Source organism: Synchiropus splendidus, chromosome 14 (genome assembly GCF_027744825.2).
Source record: "Synchiropus splendidus isolate RoL2022-P1 chromosome 14, RoL_Sspl_1.0, whole genome shotgun sequence".
In the NCBI taxonomy this organism is placed as follows: Eukaryota; Metazoa; Chordata; class Actinopteri; order Syngnathiformes; family Callionymidae; genus Synchiropus; species Synchiropus splendidus.
The window spans coordinates 21,461,975-21,485,680 of record NC_071347.1 but is presented as its reverse complement, the minus strand read 5'-3'; the positions used below and the strand labels follow the sequence as shown (position 1 = coordinate 21,485,680).

Below are 23,706 nucleotides of genomic sequence, written 5' to 3'. Positions count from 1 at the left end.
GCATTGCTCTGATCAACAGGCAGAAATACTAAACAATAAAAGTCCAGGGTGAGTGTTGGTTTATGTTGAGAGGTACATTCATCATCACACTCCAGCGCTCTTTCTGCAGTCCAGCGTTCAGTGACACCACATTTAAACTTGTGCGTGAGCACTTGTTGTGATGCACTGATCCACATCCAAATAATCAATACCTTTCGTAATATCTCCAACAAGCAACTGCCACTACTGTTGTGAGTCAGAACGCAGAACGAGCGTCTGCTCCTCCGAGATTGTGACTGAAAACTCGAACATCCCCGAGTCCGTGTAAAAAGCTAACTAGGTTAAACAGTCCGAAGATCACAGCCAGGTGATCTAGGAAACAGCAGCACAAGTGCTGACACGTCTACAGCCATAAAATGAAGAGGGAGCCCGGTGTGTGACTGTGCTAGTGCATGTGTTCACCGTACCCAACTGCTGAAGCAGATACCGGCGGGTGTTGAAGATGCGAGCCACGCCCGCCAGCGTCAGCACCCAGGTCTCCGCCCACTGCTTCTCAGCGGTGTCGCGCGAGTGGTGTATGAGGATGTTGCCGCCCCCAGACTCGATCTTCTCCTTGTCAGCGGTGGTGGAGGAGGTGCGAACACAATTCAGCAGGTGGAACAGAACCTGCAAGTTTTTTTTTTTTTTTTTTAGATTAGCGTTCCCCAACTTGAGAGTGGAGATGGTGTTGTCTACCTTCCAGACCACGATGTGCCACGTGGGCTGCTGCAGCAGCGTCCCGTGGGCTGCGATGGTGGAGAAGAGCGTCTGCCCGGCACTCTTGCGCACGGCGGGCCTGGGGTCCACGCACAGCTCGCCCAGCTTGGCGTACAGGCAGAGCCACAGGCAGTCGAAGGGCGGGGCCGGGTGGAAGGGCCGGTTGAGCGTCTCCCCTCTCTCCTTGGCCTGCCTCTGCAGGGCCTCCTCCTCCCGCTCCAGCTCACGCGTGATGGCGTCACCTCTTTGGAAGAAGTAGTCGGAAATGTTCCACTGTGAGAGCAGAGAATAAAAAGGAAGGTCAGCGAGCTGCTACCCTGGGTTTCGCTGTCCATTTGCGACGAGCAGAGGAGCAATCCTGCAGACCACAGATCAATATCTGGCCCCGAAGGCAGCAGAGGATCAATGGAGCCGCTGAAAGGAGTGACACGAGGACAATAACTGAGGCAACAAAAGTTGAAATTGATTCAGCTCCAGCAGTAGATGAAGTCGTGTGGCTCTAGTGTGCGACTTACAACAGCCACCAGGGGGCCTGAGCCACGCTGAGCAAACGTTAGCCTGACTGAAGCTCTCACCAGAAGGCCGATAGATGTGAGGCTGATGTTGAGCTCCTGATTCTGAAGGCCGAAGCTGCCGGCTACATCCACGACGATCTGGAGGCACGTGCAAGGCATTGTGGGAAGGAAGTCCGTCACCACCAACTGCAGGCACTGGAAGGCTGTTCGGATTAGCGACTCCCTGAGGAGGAAATTCCATTCATGAGAGAGGTGAAGAAGAGAGTGCAGGCGGAGTGGAGGCCACCGCAGGAGTGACAGAACAGTGAAGCGTCGACTCCTTCCTCCATGTACACTGGTCATTAGTAACGTAAAGTACACAATGACATAATACTTAAAAAATGCAATGTACAGTTAAGAGTTGGACAATGATTATTAAAAATTAGCATCAGGGTAACGCAGAGAACTTTGGAGGTGAAGTCAGGGAGGCCAGATTCTTCAGACTCTCACCCTTGGTCGTTGCGAATGGCCCCTATCACGCCCAAAACCAGGGGCCACCCGGGGCCCAGGCCGTCTCCCTGGCTCTGCAGGATCTGCAGCACGCTCTCCAGCTGCTTCTGTCGGATGTCGGCGTGCAGGATGTTGGACAGCTCCTTCAGGGGGTTCAGCAGCAGAAGCTGCAGCCGCTGAAGAACACACACACGAGAGAGAAAGAGAGAGGACCCCAGGGGTGTTGGGCGATTGTACCAGAATCACAGAGCAGCTGGAGCGGCCAAGCTCCTACCTGATTCTGAGCCAGCGGAGGCTCGTGTTTGAAGGCCAGGCCGGCTTTGATGAGGGCCGTCAGGGCTTCGGCCCCCCACTCTCTCATTCTGGAGTTTGGGTGCTGGCAGACCTGCAGGACACACACACACGCGCACACACACACAGAAGGGCAGAAGCACACAGACGACTTGATTGCACTTGTGCCGATCAACACGACAGAGGAAGAAGACGGGACAACAGTCAACAGGACAGAGACACCGGGCTCAGAAGAGAGGAGGACTCCGAGCTACACGTCTGAGCCACAGACTCGGTGCTCACCACGGTGTACCACTCCAACAGGACCACTTGCACTTCTCTGATCAGAACTGGTTTTAAACGTCAGACCTCAGTGAGGCAGCAGTTTTGATACTTCAGAGAGCTTCCCAGGATGAGGGACAGAAGCCCGAGGGCCGGATCTGATGAGCTGCAGCCGTTCTGGTTTATAAATGGAACATTTCTCATCTAAAACAAAACCATCTTTTGACCTTCACAAGTTAAACATGAAGCCAAATGGAGCTGGATGTTAGTCAGCTGCGATCCGACTCGTATTTCTACTCATGTTTCTCAGCATTGATTGTCTGTCAGACTATGATAGCAAATATTTTTAGATTGAATTTTAAACACTGCAAATTGAAGAAATACTGATTTAAAAACTCAACTATTCAATAAATAATTATAAAAATGTATTTACCCTCAATTCACTTTAGACAAATCATTCAAAACTCAAATATTACTTAGAGAAAACAAATTTCCCCCCATTGTGTGAAACCTCTACCAGCCTTGAATTTTATGACTTGAAGTCTAGTCATTAAATGTATATTTTATAAGCTATGGCTAAAGTAAAATACTTGTTTTTTATTTATATCATTATATTTATAAATTTTAATTTCCTTTTTTATTTTGATATATGTAAAATGTAAACCTATGTCAGTGCTGTTAACATTAAATACACACACATTGACACACTTTTCCAGTCCAGTTCTGCAATTTTCAAATGAACCAACTTTACTTCATTATCATTTTAACTGGGTTCTTTTCCCCATTCGACTGGTCACTAACGTCCCCTTCTGGTGAGGACCAGCACGCGGGTTCAAATATTTTATGCGGCCTGCACTTTGTTAAACAAATTATCCCAGTGCTACCTGCAAAACCTGAAGCACGTGAGTCTCTGAACCCTCAACTGAGAGTGGAAATGACGCAAACAGGACGGTAGCTGCTCTGACCATCGCTATAAACGCCAAATTTGTGAAAGCTTGCAAACAAAAGCAAGAAGCTTGCTAGTGGAATCACAGGTGAAATGATCGTGACATCACCGTGAGCAGAGCTGGTGACACCTCTGGACTCTGGCCGAGGTCAGAGCGAGAGCGGAGAGGAGAGGTAAGGACTGAATGTGAGCTTACCTTCTGCAAAACCAACAGGGTTGCAAGAGAAAGAAGAAAGAGAGAGTGAAGAGAACCTCCAAACACAAACATGCACAGAGAGAATCTCACACAACAATCCCAACACCCGCCGTGACCGAGGTCACTTCTCTATACATTTATCCTCTTAGCTGAGCCACTTCAGGTCGCACCCTGCAGGATGCCAGATCCAGTGAGACTCGAGTCAGCGTACCTCCAGCAGGTGTCCAGTCAGAGGTCTCCACAGAATCTCTATACGATCCATGTTGACCAAACCGGTTTCCAGCAGCTTGGCCACGGCAAACAGGGACGGCTCCTGCAAAAAGATGAGGTTTAATGGGACAGACAAAAAGAATGAGTGTTATTAACCCTGAGGACCTGAGTTCATGTCAGTCTAGAACATAGAAGACCCAACTCAAGATTGCGTTCTCAGGGCATCATGTATCATGAATCATGAAAGATTCAGCTAAACCTCAGAATAAGTAAGAAATATTCACACAATAAAGTGAAAAAATTCACATCCTTTAATCCTTTTTTTCCAGCCGGGTCCGCCCCAGGACCTCCCCCCACAACATGTAGGAGGTGACCAGGAGACATCCGAACACACGCAACTGGCCAGCCATGGTGGAGCAGTGGCTCCACCCTGAGTCTCTCCTGGACGACTGAGCTCCCATCTCTACGGGAGTCCAGATCAGGTGCACCTGACTCTTCCTGACATTTAAGCTAAGGCGCAGCTCATCTGAGGGCAAAAACCAAGGGGCAGATCTTCACCTTGTTGTTCCCGTACGCCATCTCCATGGCCTCCAGTGAGAGGGAGCAGAGCGCGTTGATGAGATGGTGCAGGGAAACGTCGTCCAGATACCTGCGTCACACAAACACACCAGGCCTTGTGACTCATCCAAAGAAATGGCCCCGCATTTTCCACCTCGTGTTCTGAAGTGAAGCGTGAAGACTTACTGTGAACTTTCAAAGAGTCGGGAGAGAATGTTGGAGATGACGGGCAGGTCGGTCATCACGGCTGTCGTCAGCACCTGTGTGGAAATGAAGAACCGGTGAGTGGAAATCAACGCTGTATTGAAGAGCAACCGGCTTCTTAGATTTTGTTTTGAACAGTGTGAAACTTCTGGATTCACACCAAGGACACAATTCTGTCCAGTTGCTTTCTTCCTAGTGTCTGAGGTCCTGTTGCAGGGGCAGCAGCTGAAGTGAAGAGGTCCAAACTTCCCCCTCATGAGAAGCTCCTCCAGCAGTTCAGGAGCAGGGTTCATGAGGAGAGTCAGTAGCTCTACATCGAGTCCCTCATTGATACCCTCTCTCTAGATCTATATAGACTCAGCCTTCCGGCTCAGCTCTTTCAGCATCAATAACAAAAAAAAAGCATTGCACCTAATGAAACATTTGAGGTCCAGAATGCGGCAGGACACCGAAGGAAACTTTCAGGGACTAGAAAGGGACTCACCGTACTGGGCCCCTCCACGGCTCGACCCGGTTTCAGGGCCCCTCCCACCCCGGGCTTCAGCCCCAGGATCCACACCAAGTGCTGAGGAGGAAACACAGTTGTCATCAGCGCGAACTCGGAGCCTGGGTGAGGAGCGTCGTACCTGCAGTGTGGCCAGGACCAGCTGCCAGGAGGTGCCCAGCATGGCGCCGTGGCAGTGGGCCAGGTTCAGCAGGGTTCTCATGCACTGGATGTTCTTGGCTGTCAGCTGTGGCCACAGAGACACATAGAACTACTGAGAGAAGAACTTGGAAAAACTACTACCTATCATTGTTCACATACTCGCATGAATAGGAAAATATCAAATTATTTTTTGCATTTAGAATTATATATATTTTTATTATGTGCATTTGTTTATGTTAATTAATTCTTGTTTTAAGTAAATGCAGATAAATCTGTTTTTGTTATAAATGTATGTTAGAGGATGACAATCTAAAATGAACCAACATTTGCTCTCTCTATATATATATAATATAATTTTACTCTGCACTCACGCGTGTGATTAACACTTCAGTTCTATGCAGAATTTGATCATAAGCCCTGATGTACTTCACAAGGTTCTGGTTAGTTCTCCCCATGTCTAATGGGTCTAACTTTATGAGCTGCTGCCTTCTCGTGTTCCTTCAGTGAAGCACTAGAGGAGCAGAGCCAGCTGCGGCTGTTGACTGTTTCCACTCACCACCACGGTGCCCTGTGGCTGGGCGCTCAGCGGCTGGCCCACGGCCACCACCTGCTGATGAGAGTCGCTGGAGGGGCTGATGATCTGCACGCTCTGGCCCTGGATGGAGTAGGCTGTGAAGAACAAAGCAAGGCACGTTCATTTCCGAGCCATGATTGGTTGTTATGGGAGCAGTTGCACTCAACTCACCGTTCTCCTGTGAACCCTTCCAACCACCTGCTCCAATAACCCCTTTATTACTTTCTAACAAAAGAGACTACCGTGTGTGTGTGTGTGTGTGTGTGTGTGTGTTCTTTCACTTCTGTCTTCGTAGGAACCTGTATGAGTTTTCATTTAACTATGTCATGTTTTATTCTTCATTACAATTATTTTTCATCAGTTTTTGTCAAAAGTATGAAATGATCCTTCAGACTTTCTTTAACATTGTTGTTTAAATAAAAGTGAAAATGAAGACTTGTCCTTCAAAACAGTGAGCAGTGGTCGCTCCTTAAATTAAATTAAATAATTTATTGTAAATCTAATACAAAGAAAATGTTTAATTAAAAATGTAAAAAATGAACAATATAAATCTCTTATTTTTCCCTTGAAAAAAAATCTTAAATCAATATTACTGTTTAAACAGCTTCTCCAACATTATTACTGTAATTACTCTCCACACAACTGCTGAGTAAACACTACCTTTGCTCGACAGGTGGGTGGCGTTGCTGCTGAGCACAGTCAGGGCGTAGTGAGGCGGCAGAGATGCCTTGCAGATGGCGGTGATGAAGGCGTCACGCGGCGTCACCAGACCCAGGCGACCGCACAGCGAGGCCATGGTCAGCTCTGCCTTCAGGATGTTCTCGGTGGCTGTTTCATCCGTGCTGGAAACACAAGGAGTTGTAGGAGTCAGTCGACTACTGATCACACAGCGCCTCTGCGTGGTAGAAAAGTGTATTGCATCTGAAGACATGAGCCTGTTATACCAGTAAAATACCACAAAGATTTACTAATTGTATTTCTTATTGAGGGCTTTCAAGCCGCTAGATTTTTTGATAGCTTCATTAAAATAACAAATTGAGCTCAAACTAACTTTTTACACATTTTGTGCCTCCATGACTCACATTTAAATGACACTTCCAGTACAATAAGTTGATTTGCACACCACTTAAAAAAAACATTTTCTTTCTGATTCCAACATTTTATCCACTTATCATCATAACACAAAGTGGACTCTCTGTTTTTCGCTTCAGGCTTTAAACACATGTGTCGGTACCTGGCGTCCAGCAGCAGAGAGAGAGCAGCTAGCAGGCCACACCAGCAGGCGTTGACCATTTCCTCCCACACCTGGTGACTTCCTGAGACACAAGAACTTGGCTTCAGCTCCAACTCCACAGAGGTGAAGTTCTCAGCACAAATCAGAACTAATGCAGCTCAGATTCATGATCAAACTGACTCCATTAGGATCACATCATCACCCATCGGTGTCTCTCATCTACTGCTGACTCTCACCAGGTTCAGGCTCCCATTTCTTGTCCGAGTGAGGTTCCCTCAGCTCCGCCGCCGCCTGCTCCTCCGTGTTCAGCTCCCGCTCAATCATGGTGGTGATGCCTCTGACCAGATCCAGCAGAGCACTGAACGCCACCGACATGGCGTAGCCTTCTGGGATGGACGGCGGCTCCACTTTGTCCAACATTTCCAGACTGCAGACGAGTCCAGTGTCGGTCAGTAGGGTACATGCGCTTCAGTCAAACGGCGACAACAGAGCTACACTGGACTCACTAGGTGGCCTTGGCGCTGCCCTGGACACTGACGGTCATCAGCGGGATCCAGGTGCCTCTGTATTCAAACGCAGCCTGGGTAGTCAGGTTCCCGCTGACCCCAGCTGGGCCCGGACCACCTTGTGATGCCGGCTGAACCCCTGAACCGGAACCCCCTGTCGAGGTTAGAGATCAAGCTAACGCTGAGGAAATGGGTGGATCGAATGTCTGAAGGTACCTGCTGGTGTGTTCACTGCCGCCGAGTTTCCTGCGTTGGTGACGATGAAGAGCGACTGGATGAAGGAGCCCAGGGCGTTGACGATGTCCCGGAACACTTTGGTGGAGTGTTGCTTCATGTCGTACGACTGGCAGAACGAGCTGAAGGGGCAAAACCAGTTGTGATATTGATAACACTTATTTCGCCATATTTCGCCCTGACATCAGTGGGACTTCCCACCTAAACCATGATGAGATTGACGTAACACTAAAAAGTCTCAGTAGACTTCCAATCTTTTTACAGAAAATGATGAGGAAATTTAGGTCATATTTTGTTCAATAAATTCTACTATTAATGAAAATTTTGCAACTATAAAATAGTTCCAAGAAGTTAACAATACAAATGACTTGATGAATAGCAGAGTGGTTACATTTAGGACTTTTCGATGGCAGATTCAGGACAGATATTACAGGAAATTTACAGCTGCCCAGGAAATACACGTTTCAAAAGCAAAAAAAGGTCTTTAAGTTTTAAATATTTTTCCCCCGATGCTAGTTTGAGTAACACATTTGAGGTGTCCTTTTGAAGCATGTTTAACCATCAGAACCACCTCACAAAAGTACACCATTAACTGAAGGACGTTCAGACCTAAGTCACCTCCGGAACAGCAGGGGGAGCTCACAAGTATCTCACCATAAGAGGTGTGGCTGCACACACAGTCGGTGGACGGACTCCACAGCCACGGCCCGCAGCCACTGCGGCTTCTCTCCGTCCAGGAACTTCACCAGCAGCGACAGGAAGATCTCACACTCCGTCACCTGCAGAAGAACGTGGACGCTGCCTTCAGCGCCAAAGCACCATCGTGGTGAGGAATAGCAAGTCCGGGTACTGACCAGCAGCGTGTAAAAATGCTTGATGAGAACAGAGACGACCCGCAGGAGCCTCATGCAGATGGGAAAGTAGGGCTTCTCCACAGGAGCTGGGGAGGCGGCGCTGGTGTTGCCCTGGCGGAACTTGATGTTGGGGGAGAAGAGCTTGATGACCAGCGGACACACGCGCTCCTTCAGCAGGAAACTGAACTCCTGGTGCTGCACAGGCGGAAGGAGGCACGTCAGGGAAGGCAACATGGTTACACACACAATAAGCCCATCTAACTTTAACTAGCAATTTCTCAGCTGGATCTTCTCACCTGGAGAAAAACACCTGGGAAATCATTGAGCACAGACTCCAGCAGCTCCAAGCCAAACGTTCTGGTCATCTCCGTCATGCCTACCAACCAGTAGGGGGCGTCAGCGTTCACCAGCTGGCACAGATCCTGCAAGAATGTCATATATTTAACAACGTTTCTCCAAATATTGCGGGGATTATTCAGGAGACGATCAGCAGGGAGAGAGACGCTGTGCTTCCCTGTGGTGGGCGTACCTGGAAGAGCATGTAGGCGTCTTTGGCGCTTGGCCTCAGAGTGCTGACTGACCGTCGATTCGTGTTTCCCTGGACTGGAGGGGTCTGCTCCACAATGCCTGAGATGTTGAAAAGTCGCTTTATTATTGAACAGAAATCAAGCAGAGGATCGGTTCACTCTGTTTCAGAAGAGTCAAACTTTTGTGCTAATATTTTCCTCACACTCAACTCGATCCCCGGGAGCTCACCTTTGAATCGCTCGTCCTCCGCCACCATCCTCTCAAACACCACGGTGACCACTTGTCTGACGGTGGCTGCTGCTGTGTTGTTGGTGATGTTGTCCTTCGTGAAGTGGAGACGGAAACACAACACGATGGCCTGTGGAGGAGGACGCTGTTAGAGCCCAGAACAAACCTCAGCTGAAGTCAAGCCCTGACTGAGGGCGTCATTTCAAAAGATGCAATAACATTTACGCCAAGCCAGGAGGCCACTTCACATTGCTACTCATCCTTCTGCACAATACATCTATTGTGATTCATCAACCGGCTGCGAGTCGATGACAACATCAAGAACAGTAGAAGTCTATAATAAAACAATTGTTAGTGAGGCAAAACAGCATTACCTCTGACCCAGATTCCAGACTCACCTGACTGACACGCACTTCAACCAATCTGATGTCACCTACAAAGCTCAGGTGCAGCGACACATCGTGCCATTTTCATTCTGCTCTTTGTAAAACCCAGCACCTTTTCTCTACTGTGAGCCCAACAAGTGCAGAGGTGGGACTTGTGATGGGCAGATGAGGTATCATGAAACAGTATTGCTGTACACAACAGTGTAATAATTCCATACGCCACTAGATGACACTATTGGTTTAGAAATGATGTGATGTTTCATTGAATTAGACCAAACATTTTACAGCAGACAGCGCCATCTGGCGGGCTCTGAAAATCAGGACACTGTTTCATGAAGCCTCATCTACCCATCACAAGGAGAGACAGTTGGGACTTCACTTCCACCTCTCAACCCAACCTCATCATCAGCCCTTATCTTCAGCTGCAGTGAAACGGTGAATATTAAAATATACTCATTACACAGTATTGACAGCCACTCCCCAACTTTTCCTGCAGGGAGACAGGGGGTAGTGAGACGTCCACATACCTTTGACAGGACTTCGTCATGCACAACTGTGTTGGTGGTGAGAAGAACCAGGACGGTCTGCAGCAGTTTGAGCTCCTCCAGACCGTTCTCCATCAGCTGCCACAGCATGTTGATGATGTTCCCGGCAGCAGCCTGTAGCCAAAGACGCCATCATTCTACAGCTGTAGCTCGCGTCAGCAGCTAAAACAGGCTCAAAGCAACACAGCGGAAGGTTATGGAAGCAGGAGACGCTGGCTCAGCTGGTGATGCCGTCGCTCCGGGGTCATGAGGTTGCAGAGGTCAATCAATTCAAGAGGGGCAGTCGTTACTGATGAAACTAACACACGTGACCAAGACCGACCCCCACTACCCTCAAAGGTGGGTCAGAGATTGTACGGGACGGGACGTAAAGGACTCAAACACAGAGGTCAAAATGATCACCGGGATTATTAATCACGGTTCTTCATGATGTTAGGGAAAATATCTGTATTGTCTCGCTTTACTCTTTAAAAAACAATCTGAATGACATTAGCATTAATTCAAGCAAGAGTGAACTGATATGTTATGCTAGCAGTCCTTCCCAAATAGTTGGGGAGGGGCGTGGAGCGATGCCTGGCCATACAATCCATCGCACAATCTGGCTGGAGACATTTACCTCTCAATTTAAGTCTTTTCTGCTACAGACAAATACAATGCTAATAAAGTTGTTCTGTATTGTAAGTAATCTATATTACTTTTTCTTTTCTTTAATGTTAACAAGGATACAATGTTATGCGGAGGTGTGCTTATAATAATTTTTTAGACAAATGATACTATTTACAGAGGCGGCGGAGAGTTGGAGGGGCACAACTTTCACTTCTTCCAACAACAACAGAAACAGAAAATAATTGAGAAGCACTGCACTAGCAAGACGCTTTAGCTGGTGAATTTGATAGCATAAACACGTAGCAACAGCTGCATAGATGCGTTTGGTATTGGATTTACATTCTCCCAGTCATCGCTCATAGAGATGGCACTGTAGTGACTGACAGGTAGGGATGGGCGATACACCGCTCGTCTGCCTTGGTTCACATCAACACATGCAGGTCTCCTGCTGCGCTGGTGAAAATAGTTGGATATTGGACGGGCCTCCGCTCCGGTATTGGCGGCAGCGCCCTCTTCCGCGTCCCCATTAGGGTTCACTGATGGATTGATCGTGATTGTCGGTATCGCCCAAATTACACACATTTTACCACATTTATCGCGATAACTTTTTAATGTCCATATTGCCCATTCCTACTAAGTAAGATGCTGTGAAGCTGCTTTGCTTATTTGTTGTTTGTTCAGTGTTAAAGCTCAGGGAAGCGAATGGCCATATGGATCAGCCAGGGTTTGAAATTCACTTGAAGAAGTGTCTCAATCTGGAGCCTCGTATGGGCCCATATATCGCGGCTGCTCAGACGACGGCAGCCAATATTGTGATCACGATTAAAATTCGATTCATTAACACGAGAGAGACGAAAGTAATCGAATGCAGAAGAATCATCTCACGCTGACCCGACTAATGAGATATCGACTCTGGTCCGAACCCTGAAGGCGCATCAGGTTGAAGGTGTTGAATTAAACAAGCAAGTGTTGCTTAAAAAAAACAAATGTCCATCAATTTCCGGGTCGATTTATGGATCCATCCCTGGGGGAGTGGAGCTTTTCTAACAAGGAGGGTTGTTAGATTTGCGAGGAATAACAGATGGAGCTCACAGCATGAGAGGAATGCTCTGCTCAAGGGCAACGATTGACTGGCTGTGGAGGGCAGTGACTAGGAGCCAGGGTTTCATGAGAAAAAATAAAATAAAATGATTGATTCTGTAGAAAGAGCAGCTGGCGTACATGACAACGACTGATGCTCCAGGCCTAATGATAATCAGCCTCGGAAAAAACCCCAAAGGGGCGTAAACAAAGCCAAGAATGTTAAACTAAAACAAACATTGTAGTTTACACACCGGAGCTCACGCTGCTTTACATAACACTGCGCAGACCCGAACTTCAAGTGGCGTTATCACATTCTGCTGGCAAGGTTTCACGTGACTTTCTGTCACAGATCCAGGTCCTCACCTCAGAAACCACCTCGTGGGACATGAGCCTCTGAATGGCAGCCAGACACAGCTGGGTGATCTTGGGCTCCTTGGTGCCGCATCCCATCAGGAACGGCTGCACCACCTCCGAGCTGTTCTCCTTCAGAGCTGCCGGAGGAAAGAAAACAGCTGATGAGGGATGAAGGCCATGGCGGGCGACGACACAGTTTCAAGGGTCATCCACAAGTCACTCGACACAAGAATAATGTTGCACAGAGAAAAGATTAGCACAACTTTACTTATTTAACTAGACTATTAAAAAAGTAGGTCCATCAGTTGGGGATGGGGGGGGGGCGGTCTTATTTAGAGGAACGTCAACATGGCGGATTGGAGTGGCTGAGTCGTAGCCATTTAATCTCTAGTGAAAGTAAGAATTGGACCACGCCATCAGCTCATTCAGAGGAGCATCAGCTCAGTGAGACAACAATGCTAGCATGCGCTACACTCAGCTTCCCTTCCATTACACTTTGAATTGAATTTTCAACTTGAGCCTTTGATGTGACAGATGCCACCAGAAATGCATTGCATTGACATAATTGTGGCCCTACGTTTATTTCACAAATAAATAAGTGGCTTGTGACACAAGGGTCGCGTGCGGTGTGAACACACCTGATTCATGCGCCGACAGCCTTTAGTACTCACTCCAGCCAGCTGGGGGCAGCGTGAGCAGTGGTTGCTGATACAGCAAGAGGAAAACCACAAAAAACACTGGCTGATGTTTCTAAGAGATATTTTATTCTCAGAATAGAGATAACAAAATGTCCTACTCTCATGTTGATGAACGGCTTCCCTGAAATACTAACGCAACAGCTTCGATGGCGCTTCCTGCAGATTCTGAGACAAAGCAGCAAATGTCCTGACAAACTCCGCCTCTCACTCACCTGCACTTAAATAAACCTGACGTTACAATGTAACACTCCATAGGTCAGTTAATAACACAGTAATAAACATAGATATCAGTTAAAAAGTTTGCTTATACAAGCATTAATTTATAATTTAACAGGAAACATTATTATATTTAGTGGTGAAAGAACAAACTGAAGGAAGGATGGAAAAGTCCTGGCCTGTGACCAGCTTCATGATATTATACACATGTGTCACAACATCACCTCTGTCTGTCAGTAAATACTTAATAGCGTTGTTTAATATTTAAAGCTCAACATTTGTGCATAAATGTTTCATGTCACGGTTCCGACTGGTGTGTGCGCTGGTTTTCATGTCGGACGTCGTCCCGCTAAAATAAGTACCGCCATTATTAATTCACCACTGAAACATTGGGGTGAGACCATGAACTGGGCAGTAGATGTCGGGTGGGATGATTTAAAACACATCTAATGTGCGAGCCACTTGATTTACAGCACGAACACAAGCTGCGTTTTTGTCCACTCTGCAAACCAGACACAGACTCTTTGTCTGCCACAGGAACAGTCCTCTGTTGTGGCCAGATCAACCGCCGTTCGACAGATTCTGCTGCTCCATTTGATGAAGAAATATTCACCATTGGAGGAGCTTCAATCCAGAAATCAGTCAACTCCAGTTTGACTTTCAGTTAGAAGTCAGGCAGACAGATCTACCTATCTGGTTAGCCAGCAAGCTAGCTAGCAAACTAGCTCCGTAAGTTAGCTAGCTAATAGCTAGTTAGCTAGTTACGTAGCTGGGCAGCTAGTTAGCTAACCAAGTAATTGTGCCACTTGTGTGAAAGGAGGGACCACATTTACTTTATGTGGCTCAGAACACATCCCACAAACTTAAACATGGAACTGTGGGCATGCTGGACGAAGACTAAAAGTAGAACACAACCAATGAGGTCCATGGATGTGGAGAATGAAGAGCACAGGTGGTGGTTAAAGTCAGCGGTTTCCGCAACATGTAAAGAGCGTGACGCACCGCCGCGGCTTAAATGAGAGCCGCCACACCATCAGGAAAATGACCATACAGAAACGAAGTGGACACATCGAAACCAGGCTTTTAGCTAAGAGGGCGCTGGGCATCTGCAAAACATGACTGTAGCTTGACCGCCAGTCTACGCCAGCATATGGTGGCATCTCGTGGCTTAACTACGGTTGAGACTCGGGCGTCCATTTTTTCATGTTTTGCAGACCCCCAGACCCCCCTCTCCAAGCTAAAAGCCTGAAATTCAAAACAAAAGGATAACACATAACACATCAGGGACGTGGACATGAACGTGACGGTTTTCTGAAAAACACGGAAAGAAACCTCAGAATGACTGAAGTCCGTTGCTTGTCACATAATCCGGCCGGACACATTTACCTCTCATGATTAAAAACTAGCATTTTTATTGTCACCAATTCAGTAAATGACAAAACTTTCCCATATGTTTCTTTAGTACTGGCCGCATTTCGTTTCTTTGTTTTAGTTCTTTCAGGAAGAAGACGAGAATGGACCTCCCGTTTCTCCATCACCAACGCTCCGCAGTCTCAGAAACATAATTTAAGATCACGATAAATGTGACTTTCATTGCACCAGAATTATATATATATATTTAGAAGGACTGCTCTTGTAGAAAAAACAATTTTGGGAGGCCAGAAGGTTTGGACACTGGGACAGGAGAGACCAATGAGGTACAAGGTAGAAGATGATCAAGACTGGTGAAGGCAGTGGACTGGTTTGGGCAAAGAAGGAGCCATTGCAATCCAACTGAAAACCAATTATTTCAGCATCTCAGCTAGTTTAAAAATAAACTGCATCACAATTAAGGAGGCATTATGTCACTGTCACGCTGCTGATGCCACTTATCTGGTTTAATAACAGATCACTGCCACCTCCCATGCAGGGCTCTCCACTGGTGAAGCTGGCAGTGAAAACCATCCAAGAATCTGGAGAACATTTTGATGAAAGAGAAATGAAGGTTCACCCCAGGATTGTTTCCCAGTTTAGGGGAGTCTGTGACAGAGGTGGGGTAGAAGACGTGTCAGAGTTCAATGATGGAGTCCACCTTAAGAGGTTGACTGAGAGTGAAGGATGGCGACATTGTGAGACACCCTGGGAAAAAACCTCAGCGCCCCCATGCTGCTAAAGCACAGGTGACATCCCTGAAAATGGTGAGCTGAACATGAGTTCTGTTGTTTTTACACCCCCCTCTTGGGTGGCTTTCGACCCCCCAGTGGGTGTGCATACAAAGCCAGGCCAGGGGGCCATTTGCGGCCCTTCATCCGCTTCTGCGCGGCCCAAACTTGTATCTTGAAAATGTTAGTGTCAGCAGTAGATAACCAGAGTGTAAATGACACAATTCCCAAAATAAAAAGGGCTCTATAAACATCACATTATTAACATGAATTAACTGTGGCGGCAGCTTAGTGAATGTGTCGGGAACTCACCCGCCAGGATGTCAGCATTTCTGGCAGCGATGGTCTTTATCTTCACAATGCCAGACTCTGCAGCCTGGAGCAAAGAAAAGAGAGCAGAAATTTAGGTTACCCTCTGTGTGTTACGATGGGCTGCTGGGTGGGGGGCAGGGGGGAGGCTGAGAATGGAGGGGCTGGCTGTCTGCGGAGAACCGGATTAAGTTGTGAAGGATGCGTTACTAGACAGCGATTTCCCCGGCGAGGTGAGCGGTGCCGGTAATTTAGCAAGAAGAGGGGAACGTAAAGAAATAGAAGTGGGAGGAGGCGCTGACATGGAGACACACGCAAGGCGAGTCCCTCCTCGGTGTGACAGTAATGATTTGCCAGTCAAAACACCAGCTCCTCTCAACTCCCAGCAGACTCTGGAAACCGCTGCACGCCTGTCACCTTCCTCTCAGCTTTCTCAGATCCCTCCTGGTTGTTTATTTTCTCTTTCTCTCACATTTCTACTGCTGCTTTATCTGCCTCCCCTTCTTGAGCGAGCAGAAAGAAAGACACTGCTTCACTAAATTCATCTGCTTCAAGCTCATTTAAGTTAAAATCACTGGCCACCAGGATGATTCCGTCACAGGCGAACGTAGGCGGCGGCTTTAAATCTTTATCACTGGAATGGTAGATTTGGCAGGTCAAAATGAAGCAGTCCCAGGAAACTTCAACTCTTAACAGATCGATAAATATGTGTATTTTACAAGGAAGAAGAGGTAGAGCAATGAGTTTTTTTCAAATACACAAAGGCAGCTCTGAGGTCAAATGTGGACAAGTTGGTTTTACTATTTTGGTTCTGCTGGGTATTTACATTCCACATGAGACATTTCCAGATCAGGTTTCAGTGAGAACCACAAAGAAGCTACAGTCAAACCCTGCAGAGAGGTTTTCTCTGTTAAAACAGCGTAATCTTTTTGCCTTATTCAGAAATAATGTATATTTAATATATTCATAATAACATAATATTTTGTGATACATTATGTATAAATTCTGGACCCATTCCATATAGCTCATGTAATAAAACTCCCAATTTGTTTTTAAAAATGCAATAATGAAGCATAGATATGAGACATAGATATTATGGTTCAGGTTCAAGCAAAAATGTCCAGCTATTGGATATTCATCTTCTTCTTTCTCTTTTGGCTTCTCCCTTCAGGGGTCACCGGAGCAGATGATCTCCCTCCATCTCGCCCTGTCCTCTGCTTAGTTATTGAACATTAACACTATTTATTACATTTTCTTAATATATTTTCTTCCTGTATATTAAAAAAAACAAAAAACTGAACAAAATGATTAAAAAAGAAAATGACAGTTTAGTAAGTAATAACTTCTGAAATCTCATTTTGATAAAAATTATTCATGAACTCAAGATGTCCCTGCAGATTTACAAACCTTTTTTCATAAACCTTGTAAAGACAAAAAGAAAAGAACTATTAAAGTTGAGTCGAATATACTTTCTCTGACGGTTTCTGTGAAAATGCGTTTTGTGGTCGTTTATGGAGATCTGGTCAAATGCATGTGGCCCACACAAAAACGAAAAAAAAAATGAGTCGGCAGTGACTCACAATGCAAACCATATTTGGGGTTTGTTTTCACTCTTGTTTCTAATGTCATCATCCAGATGGTCAAGAATAAACTTGAGGTCAGCCTCTTGCCATATTTTGGGGACCCTATTCTGACTGATTTCTCTCAGAAAAACCGACACATGAAGGCAAGGCAGACATCTTGTGTATGTTCCACTATGATAAAGAATCATCCATGGTCAGATAAGGCCCCCCCTCTCCTCCCCCTGCTTCCTTCACCCTCACATCGGTACCAGGGGTCCATCTCCTCCATGCTTTCATTAGCTCAACATTTCTGGCTGTTATCATCACCAACCTTTTGTTTTGCAATGGCATCTAACCCACTGCTTTCAGACTCAGTTATGGGGAAGGAAAAGGTCATGCAGCATAAGAATCACTTTAAGGAAGGGTTGTCTAAAAGCTGGTAAATGCTTCAGTCAATGGCTCAGGGAAGCAGCAGCGGAAAGCAAAAGTGAACCTCCCTTGTCATGACACAGCTTAAATGGTCTTCTGCGTAAAGGAACACATGAATCCTGCTTTGTAGAATAACGACAACAGTGTCAAGTGAGCTGTGAATCCTCTTGCTTCAACAAACAGTCAGGTTTCAGTTCCCGGCAGCCCGGAAGTTGGAACTTTCAGTTCCTCAGAGAAACGTCTGGACTGGATTTAACAGTAACAAAGGTTGCCAGGAATGTGTTTGTTGTCTCCCGGAGGTTTTCCCAGGACGAAGAGTCTCACTATTTAACAGCGACTGGCTCAGGTTGTGAATCATCAGAGCGAGAGCGGCGATGCCTCCCTGATGTTTTCTCTTCCATCTAGCAGAAACAATCAGAGAACATCACACACCAAAGCACCGGCTTTCGGTGACGGACTCGCACCACGAAAAAGACTTTTTAGATCAGCACACGGCAGAAGACACGGATGGGTTGTCACAGTCAACAGGAGGGTTTTTAAACACACATCAACGGCAGACACCCTCAAGTGCAAGGCCACTGTTTACATACACACCTGGAATTGCTGGGGAACAAATCCTTAAGCCAATAAACCTGGGTTAGGACTTGACTTTAGTAAGGACTCAAATCAGCCAGAACAAAGTGGAGCGGCGTTATCTACCTCTGGAACTGGTTTGACCTGTGTAACCCCTTCAGTGGGAAAATGAAGCCACAATGTGTCCGATCATTAGCCCTACTGGTGTTGAGCTGATGATGAAGCTCCTCCTCACCCTGGCTTTATTCACCGTCTCAGGGAAGCTCAGGTGCTTTAGGTGCCATTAAGGTGTCCGTGTGACAGCGCCTAGTGTTTATTACCATAATTTCTGGACTACAGAGCGCACCGGAATGTTAGCCGCACCCACAAAATTTAAGAGGGGAAAATAGATCTTGTTCATACATAAGCCGCGTCTATAAGCCGCGGGTGCAGTGGCGCTGTCTGTGCCGTAGAATGGTCAGCGGTGCATCTGGCTTATAAACGCTTTCCAAAACTAGTTTTGAAAACGGGCTCCGACATCGAGATTGACTCATGAAACAATGTTCTGAACTTGAATCATAAACTCCTCACATCTTTTATTGACATTAAAGTGCTTAAAATGCACTGTTTTCACCCACGTGCCCGAAGTTCCAACACCATAGCTGGACTCAGCTGCTGCTTCTCGATTCCAGACCTCCAGGAGCTGCGGACATATGGGTGAAAACAGCGCATTTTGAGCGCTTTAAGGGTAAATAAAAAAAAACGTCAGCTTTCATCGCCTCGGATTTCATCTGATTTCAGCCTGTAAAAATCCAAAAATTTGCAGCGTCGTTGCATAAGCCGCAAGGTTCAAATTGTGAGAAAAAAGTAGCGGCTTATAGTCCGGACATTACGGTAGTTCAAATGGCACTGTTGTCTCTTCGTACCTGTGCCATGCTCACCTGTATAACAGGTGCTTCATAAATTCACCTGGCTTGACCGATGAAAAGGTGATCAGAAGTGTTAACATGAAGGCCTTTTAACTGCTTTTAGAGCTTAATATTTAGAGACGGACGTTAAGTTGGACGAGCAAAGAATTATAGGTCACAGTAACCATGCATGTGCACAAGTAAACCTGTGGTGGCGCTTAATAGGGCTGGAGGAAAACAATGATGCGCTCAAATATCTCTAGATAACTGGTTGCACAATACCGTACAGAGTTTGCTAAATTGTTACGGTACTTGATAGCGCAATATTGTCTTCATATTTTATGTTGGTTAGACAGACATTTTTTCTTACTACAGTGGTGTTAAGGGAGCCATTCGTTCCTCGGTGCAATATTTAACCAAGTCTAACTGGACTGACATCAAAAGAACACATGCACATAATACTGCACTGTATTGTCTGATTTTCCTCCTTAAAATGATGGTTTGTCATGACAATATAATGCTGAACTTACAGTGTCACAATGTATTGCAATGTACCGTATCACCACTCCTGTAGAAGGACACGTATCGTATCACAAGGTACCAGCCAATACACGGATAAGAAAAGTGCCCTTAGTTCCCCTTCCTTCCTAAATCTGAAAAGTTCTCTTCAATTTTACCTAAATGTACAACAGCAATTATCAGAAAAACAATTTTAAAAAGAAGGGTACCCATATTTCCTGGCTTGGGCTACTACCTCCAAAATATCTGTGCACATGCCAGACAACAACAATGCAATGAGGTTCAGAAAGGTTCGTGAACTCACTGAGAAATGATCTCTAAAATACTCCGGTAAGCTCTTATTTATGCTCTGGGGCAATCAAACTCCAGGTAGATGAAATTTAGGGCAGCAACCTGATGGGCAAGTGGGTCCTTTAACTCTTCAGTCCAAGCGAGCGCATCATAGTGACATGCCCAAAGCGATACTGAAGTCAGACTGAGGAGGAGATGAAAGTGGCCGTGGACTGTGGCGTCTTCTCCCGAGGGAAGGATGTCGCCATTGAACAGGAAATGTAGGTGAGTTTAAATCGATACTGGAGGAGGACATGTTCCTCTGTGGCCGCTGGAGGAGAGCCAGCGAGCCGAGGGAACAATGCTCTTTACGGATGACACGCCGGTCGTTTAGCCACATCAATTATCCACGTCAAAGAACGAGCTCGGAGGAGTCCAGCTCCATCACTTTAATGCTCCCCATCACAGCTCAAGGACTATACTTTACAAACACCTGCATCATTTAACTCATCCAACAGCTATTACGCACTTCTATACCCTGGAATCCAGAGTTGCTGAGCAAGCAGGGAATCACAGACACACGACTGTTCAAACACAGCACTGAATAATACATGTGTGGGAGCAACCTATGACTTAACTCAGTGAATCACTGTTTCACGATGCTTTTAGTCGTTTTCCCTACAGTCCATTACAGTACCCCCACAGAGGCTAACAAACAAAGGTGTGGGATTCTAGGTCCATCATTTCAATGAATGACTAACATGAATGAATGAAGCTGATTTACAGCCATTTTTAATATGCTAAATTTAAGAGGAACTAGAGGCACCTTTGGGGCCAAGGTGTCAGGAGTAGGATGGTGAGGATGAGGCCAGGAAATCCAGCGTGTTTGAAGCATCTGATGCCTACATGGATGAACACAACAGTGTGGAGGCACCAAGAACGCAAGGTGTCAAAGATAGAAAGTACATTGAGTGTGGCGTGAAGGGCGACAGGTGAAAGGCAGGGAACGGGTCCCGGGAGGGCCACACAGAGCCTTCATCAGAGGGCTGTGCAGATGCTCCTTTGGTAGACCAGGGTTCAAGGTCAGGTCAGAACCTTCAGCACAAACCATGTCATATTGACAAGAAGGTTCCAAAGTCCGACAATCCGCGTCAACAAATGGGCCGACGGCAGTGACCATTGATTATCAATGAAGGAAAAGCGAACTGAAGTGTGGCCCTTGACCATGACTCTCTAGGCACGAAACAAGACACTGAATGAAGCCTCCACTTCATCGAAACCTTAAAAATTCTTGGCACGACATAAGGGCTTCAAAGGTATTTATCAAGGCATGTACCTGAGTGACATCATCGTAGAGGCTCACCATAAATAACACTAGATTTCCCACAGCACCAAATTGTTCAGACGGCCTCCGTGACGAAAACCTCTACCCACCCTGACTCGGACCTCCCAAAGCAATGGTCACTTCACAACAATGGCAACAGACATGATCTCATTGGAAATATTATCAATTTTTCAGCCATTTATTGGTAACCGACACGAACTTACAAACATGGTGGCGTCTTCCGACAACCAGTCATCATGTCACACTGCCACAACTGCCACAACAACAAAACCCTGAAAAGGATTTGAACAACGAAGACTGTGGTGAAAAAAATGAAGACAAAAATAGCTATCGCAAGATCTGTCTCAACACAATTTAACCCGAATCTTTTTCACCCGATTATATCCCTCCAACATCACTCAACTTCCTGCAGTGGATCCAAATGAAAGTTTTAATCGACCCTTTTGTAATGCTACTATCCAGCTAAGGAACCCTGCAACAGTTAGTGACAACAAGTCAGTTTATATTCAAGGTGCAAAACTACCACGTCTTTCTTGACTTAACCCCCACCCCACGTATGAAACACCCATCAGAAAATAAGCAGAGAACGAACTCTGGCCCCGAGCTGTGCGTTATAAAGAGGCTTCTGTTATTCGGTGTAAGCCGGTGCCATAAATGCTGGCGAGTCTCTCCACCCTGTGCATTGCAGAACATGTGGACAACCTTAAAGGGCCAATCATAATCCTGAGCACTTATGATGTCAAACCGTCTCATCAACTCCTCCAGAGAGAGAAAACGACCACACACTCGGGAGCTTGTTGTGAAACTGCGTGGCACTGAAAGTTCAGAGACGGCAGCGAGAAAATGACCACTGATGGAAGAGCACTGGAAAAAGTTTGCAAGAGGAAAGTGTAGTTGTTGACACCGAGTAATCTCTCGCCATATTGCTGTTCACTTTGCGGTGCATAGCAGAATTTTCTGGATAGTGGAGGGAAATTTACATGGCATGTTATTGTTTCATCTAGCAGCTCATCGGCGGATAAGACGGTACAAATCACAACACTGCTTGATCTTCCCGCCCTGTTCATTTTACACCCACATGTGAGGTGCAGTTGAGTAAAACTGAGATTTTTTTTCTGAGCCCTAGGAAGACAAGTAGGAGTTCTGCATCTTCTCTCTTCTGAAGCTTCTGCCACTGAAATGAAAGACGCTGAGATGGCGAAACAAGTTCTGTGTGACAGCTTTTTAAAGGTTTCACATATATAAAAATAAGAAATATATTGTGTGTTACTCACAGATTTTCCCCTGCCAGGGATTATTGTATAAAAGAGGTAAAAAAAACTTCAACTTCTAATTCTCCCCGGTGTCTTATGAAAAGCATATGTAAAGCTATTAAAAAAAATAACAGATTGATAATGAAGGCTTCAATAATCGGCCAAGAAAAGATGACTTTTGAGAGCCACAGGTCACATGTCGTACATCTCGGATTGACAGGCAGGTGTGTGCAGCCTCACCTCAAGATAGCGAGTCAAACTACCTCATACATTATGAATTATTTGGCGAATGACGTGGCCCGAGAAAGCAGCGTCGTTATTTGATGCAAAGCTCGAGGAAAGCACCAGCAGATGGTGGCAACTTTGAATCATGGAGAGCTCTCCATCCACAGAGAGGAGGCCCGCTGGTTGGTCGGGCAACTAGCCCAAACAAACGTCTCCAACATGGAACGCGAGCGGTTGAAGCGCAGACCCAGACGGAGGGAGAGGCTCTGGTGCTCGGGAGGACGGCGGTGCGGGGCTGGAACTGACCTCTTTCACCGGGGGGAATTTCTTCTTGCACTCCATGGAGAGAGAGCGCAGGTCCGTCTGCATGTTCTCCAGCAGTTTCTTCACCGCTTCGGGGCTGCTGGTCGACATCTTGCCCGGCTTCTTCGACACTAATCTCGAGGTTCCTTCACACGGCGCGGCCACTATCCGTCGCTACTTTATTCGGAAAATAAAGACGCCGCGGTCCATTGACACAGAATCCCACTCGTCTGCGCAGGACGGCGGCGATGACACCGGCATATGTTCGCTGTCTTCAAGGGCCGAGAACGTTAACTTCGTGAAGCGGCATCGTTCCGACAGTTTTCTTTTTCATTCAGCGCCTCGCAGGTCGAAGATATTTGGCGAATTGAGCAGTCTACCATAAGCGGCCGTCAGCGACGCTTCCTTTCCCACAATGCTTTGCAGCACAGTGACACGTCACTGGACTTCCGTAAACAGTGGCTGACTGAGGAAGGAGCCTTTTCTGACACCTACTGGCCATAATCTGGAATTGTAATTCAAATCCATCACATTTTTCATTCATTTTCTGTCGACAAATTGAAGTATAATCCATCTACGTCCAGTATGATCATACATAGTAGAATTTGTAGTCATCAAATAATGTTTGTTTTTGGATTGTGGGAGGAAACCAGAGCGCAAAGAGGAAGCCAGTACAAGCATGGGCAAATCATACAATTGATTTTCCTTCAAATCCAGAATTGATTCCAACCTGCAAAATTCGATGAACTATGACTTTATGAAAGTACGTGTTCTTTTTTTTAAACTATAATTT

General features: G+C 46.3%; 1 protein-coding gene across 2 annotated transcripts in view; it reads right to left on the bottom strand.

The window, feature by feature from the left end:
* mon2 (MON2 homolog, regulator of endosome-to-Golgi trafficking) overlaps positions 1 to 23,328 on the bottom strand; it is a 32,184-nt gene extending 8,856 nt beyond the window's left edge. For both annotated transcript variants that reach the window (XM_053885281.1, XM_053885283.1), the window contains exons 1-25: positions 22,917 to 23,328; positions 15,551 to 15,614; positions 12,193 to 12,320; positions 10,123 to 10,254; positions 9,210 to 9,339; positions 8,983 to 9,080; positions 8,750 to 8,875; positions 8,454 to 8,648; positions 8,254 to 8,378; positions 7,582 to 7,721; positions 7,366 to 7,519; positions 7,096 to 7,286; positions 6,860 to 6,941; positions 6,286 to 6,467; positions 5,608 to 5,720; positions 5,032 to 5,136; positions 4,890 to 4,970; positions 4,388 to 4,461; positions 4,202 to 4,292; positions 3,645 to 3,746; positions 2,014 to 2,124; positions 1,740 to 1,915; positions 1,311 to 1,473; positions 715 to 1,008; positions 447 to 645 (exon numbers count right to left, since the gene is read on the bottom strand). In XM_053885281.1, coding sequence (XP_053741256.1) covers positions 447 to 645; positions 715 to 1,008; positions 1,311 to 1,473; positions 1,740 to 1,915; positions 2,014 to 2,124; positions 3,645 to 3,746; positions 4,202 to 4,292; positions 4,388 to 4,461; positions 4,890 to 4,970; positions 5,032 to 5,136; positions 5,608 to 5,720; positions 6,286 to 6,467; positions 6,860 to 6,941; positions 7,096 to 7,286; positions 7,366 to 7,519; positions 7,582 to 7,721; positions 8,254 to 8,378; positions 8,454 to 8,648; positions 8,750 to 8,875; positions 8,983 to 9,080; positions 9,210 to 9,339; positions 10,123 to 10,254; positions 12,193 to 12,320; positions 15,551 to 15,614; positions 22,917 to 23,024 — 3,364 coding nt within the window. In that variant the 5' untranslated portion in view covers positions 23,025 to 23,328. The remainder of the gene's footprint in view (positions 1 to 446; positions 646 to 714; positions 1,009 to 1,310; positions 1,474 to 1,739; positions 1,916 to 2,013; positions 2,125 to 3,644; positions 3,747 to 4,201; positions 4,293 to 4,387; positions 4,462 to 4,889; positions 4,971 to 5,031; positions 5,137 to 5,607; positions 5,721 to 6,285; positions 6,468 to 6,859; positions 6,942 to 7,095; positions 7,287 to 7,365; positions 7,520 to 7,581; positions 7,722 to 8,253; positions 8,379 to 8,453; positions 8,649 to 8,749; positions 8,876 to 8,982; positions 9,081 to 9,209; positions 9,340 to 10,122; positions 10,255 to 12,192; positions 12,321 to 15,550; positions 15,615 to 22,916) is intronic.
* Positions 23,329 to 23,706: the final 378 nt, after the last annotated feature.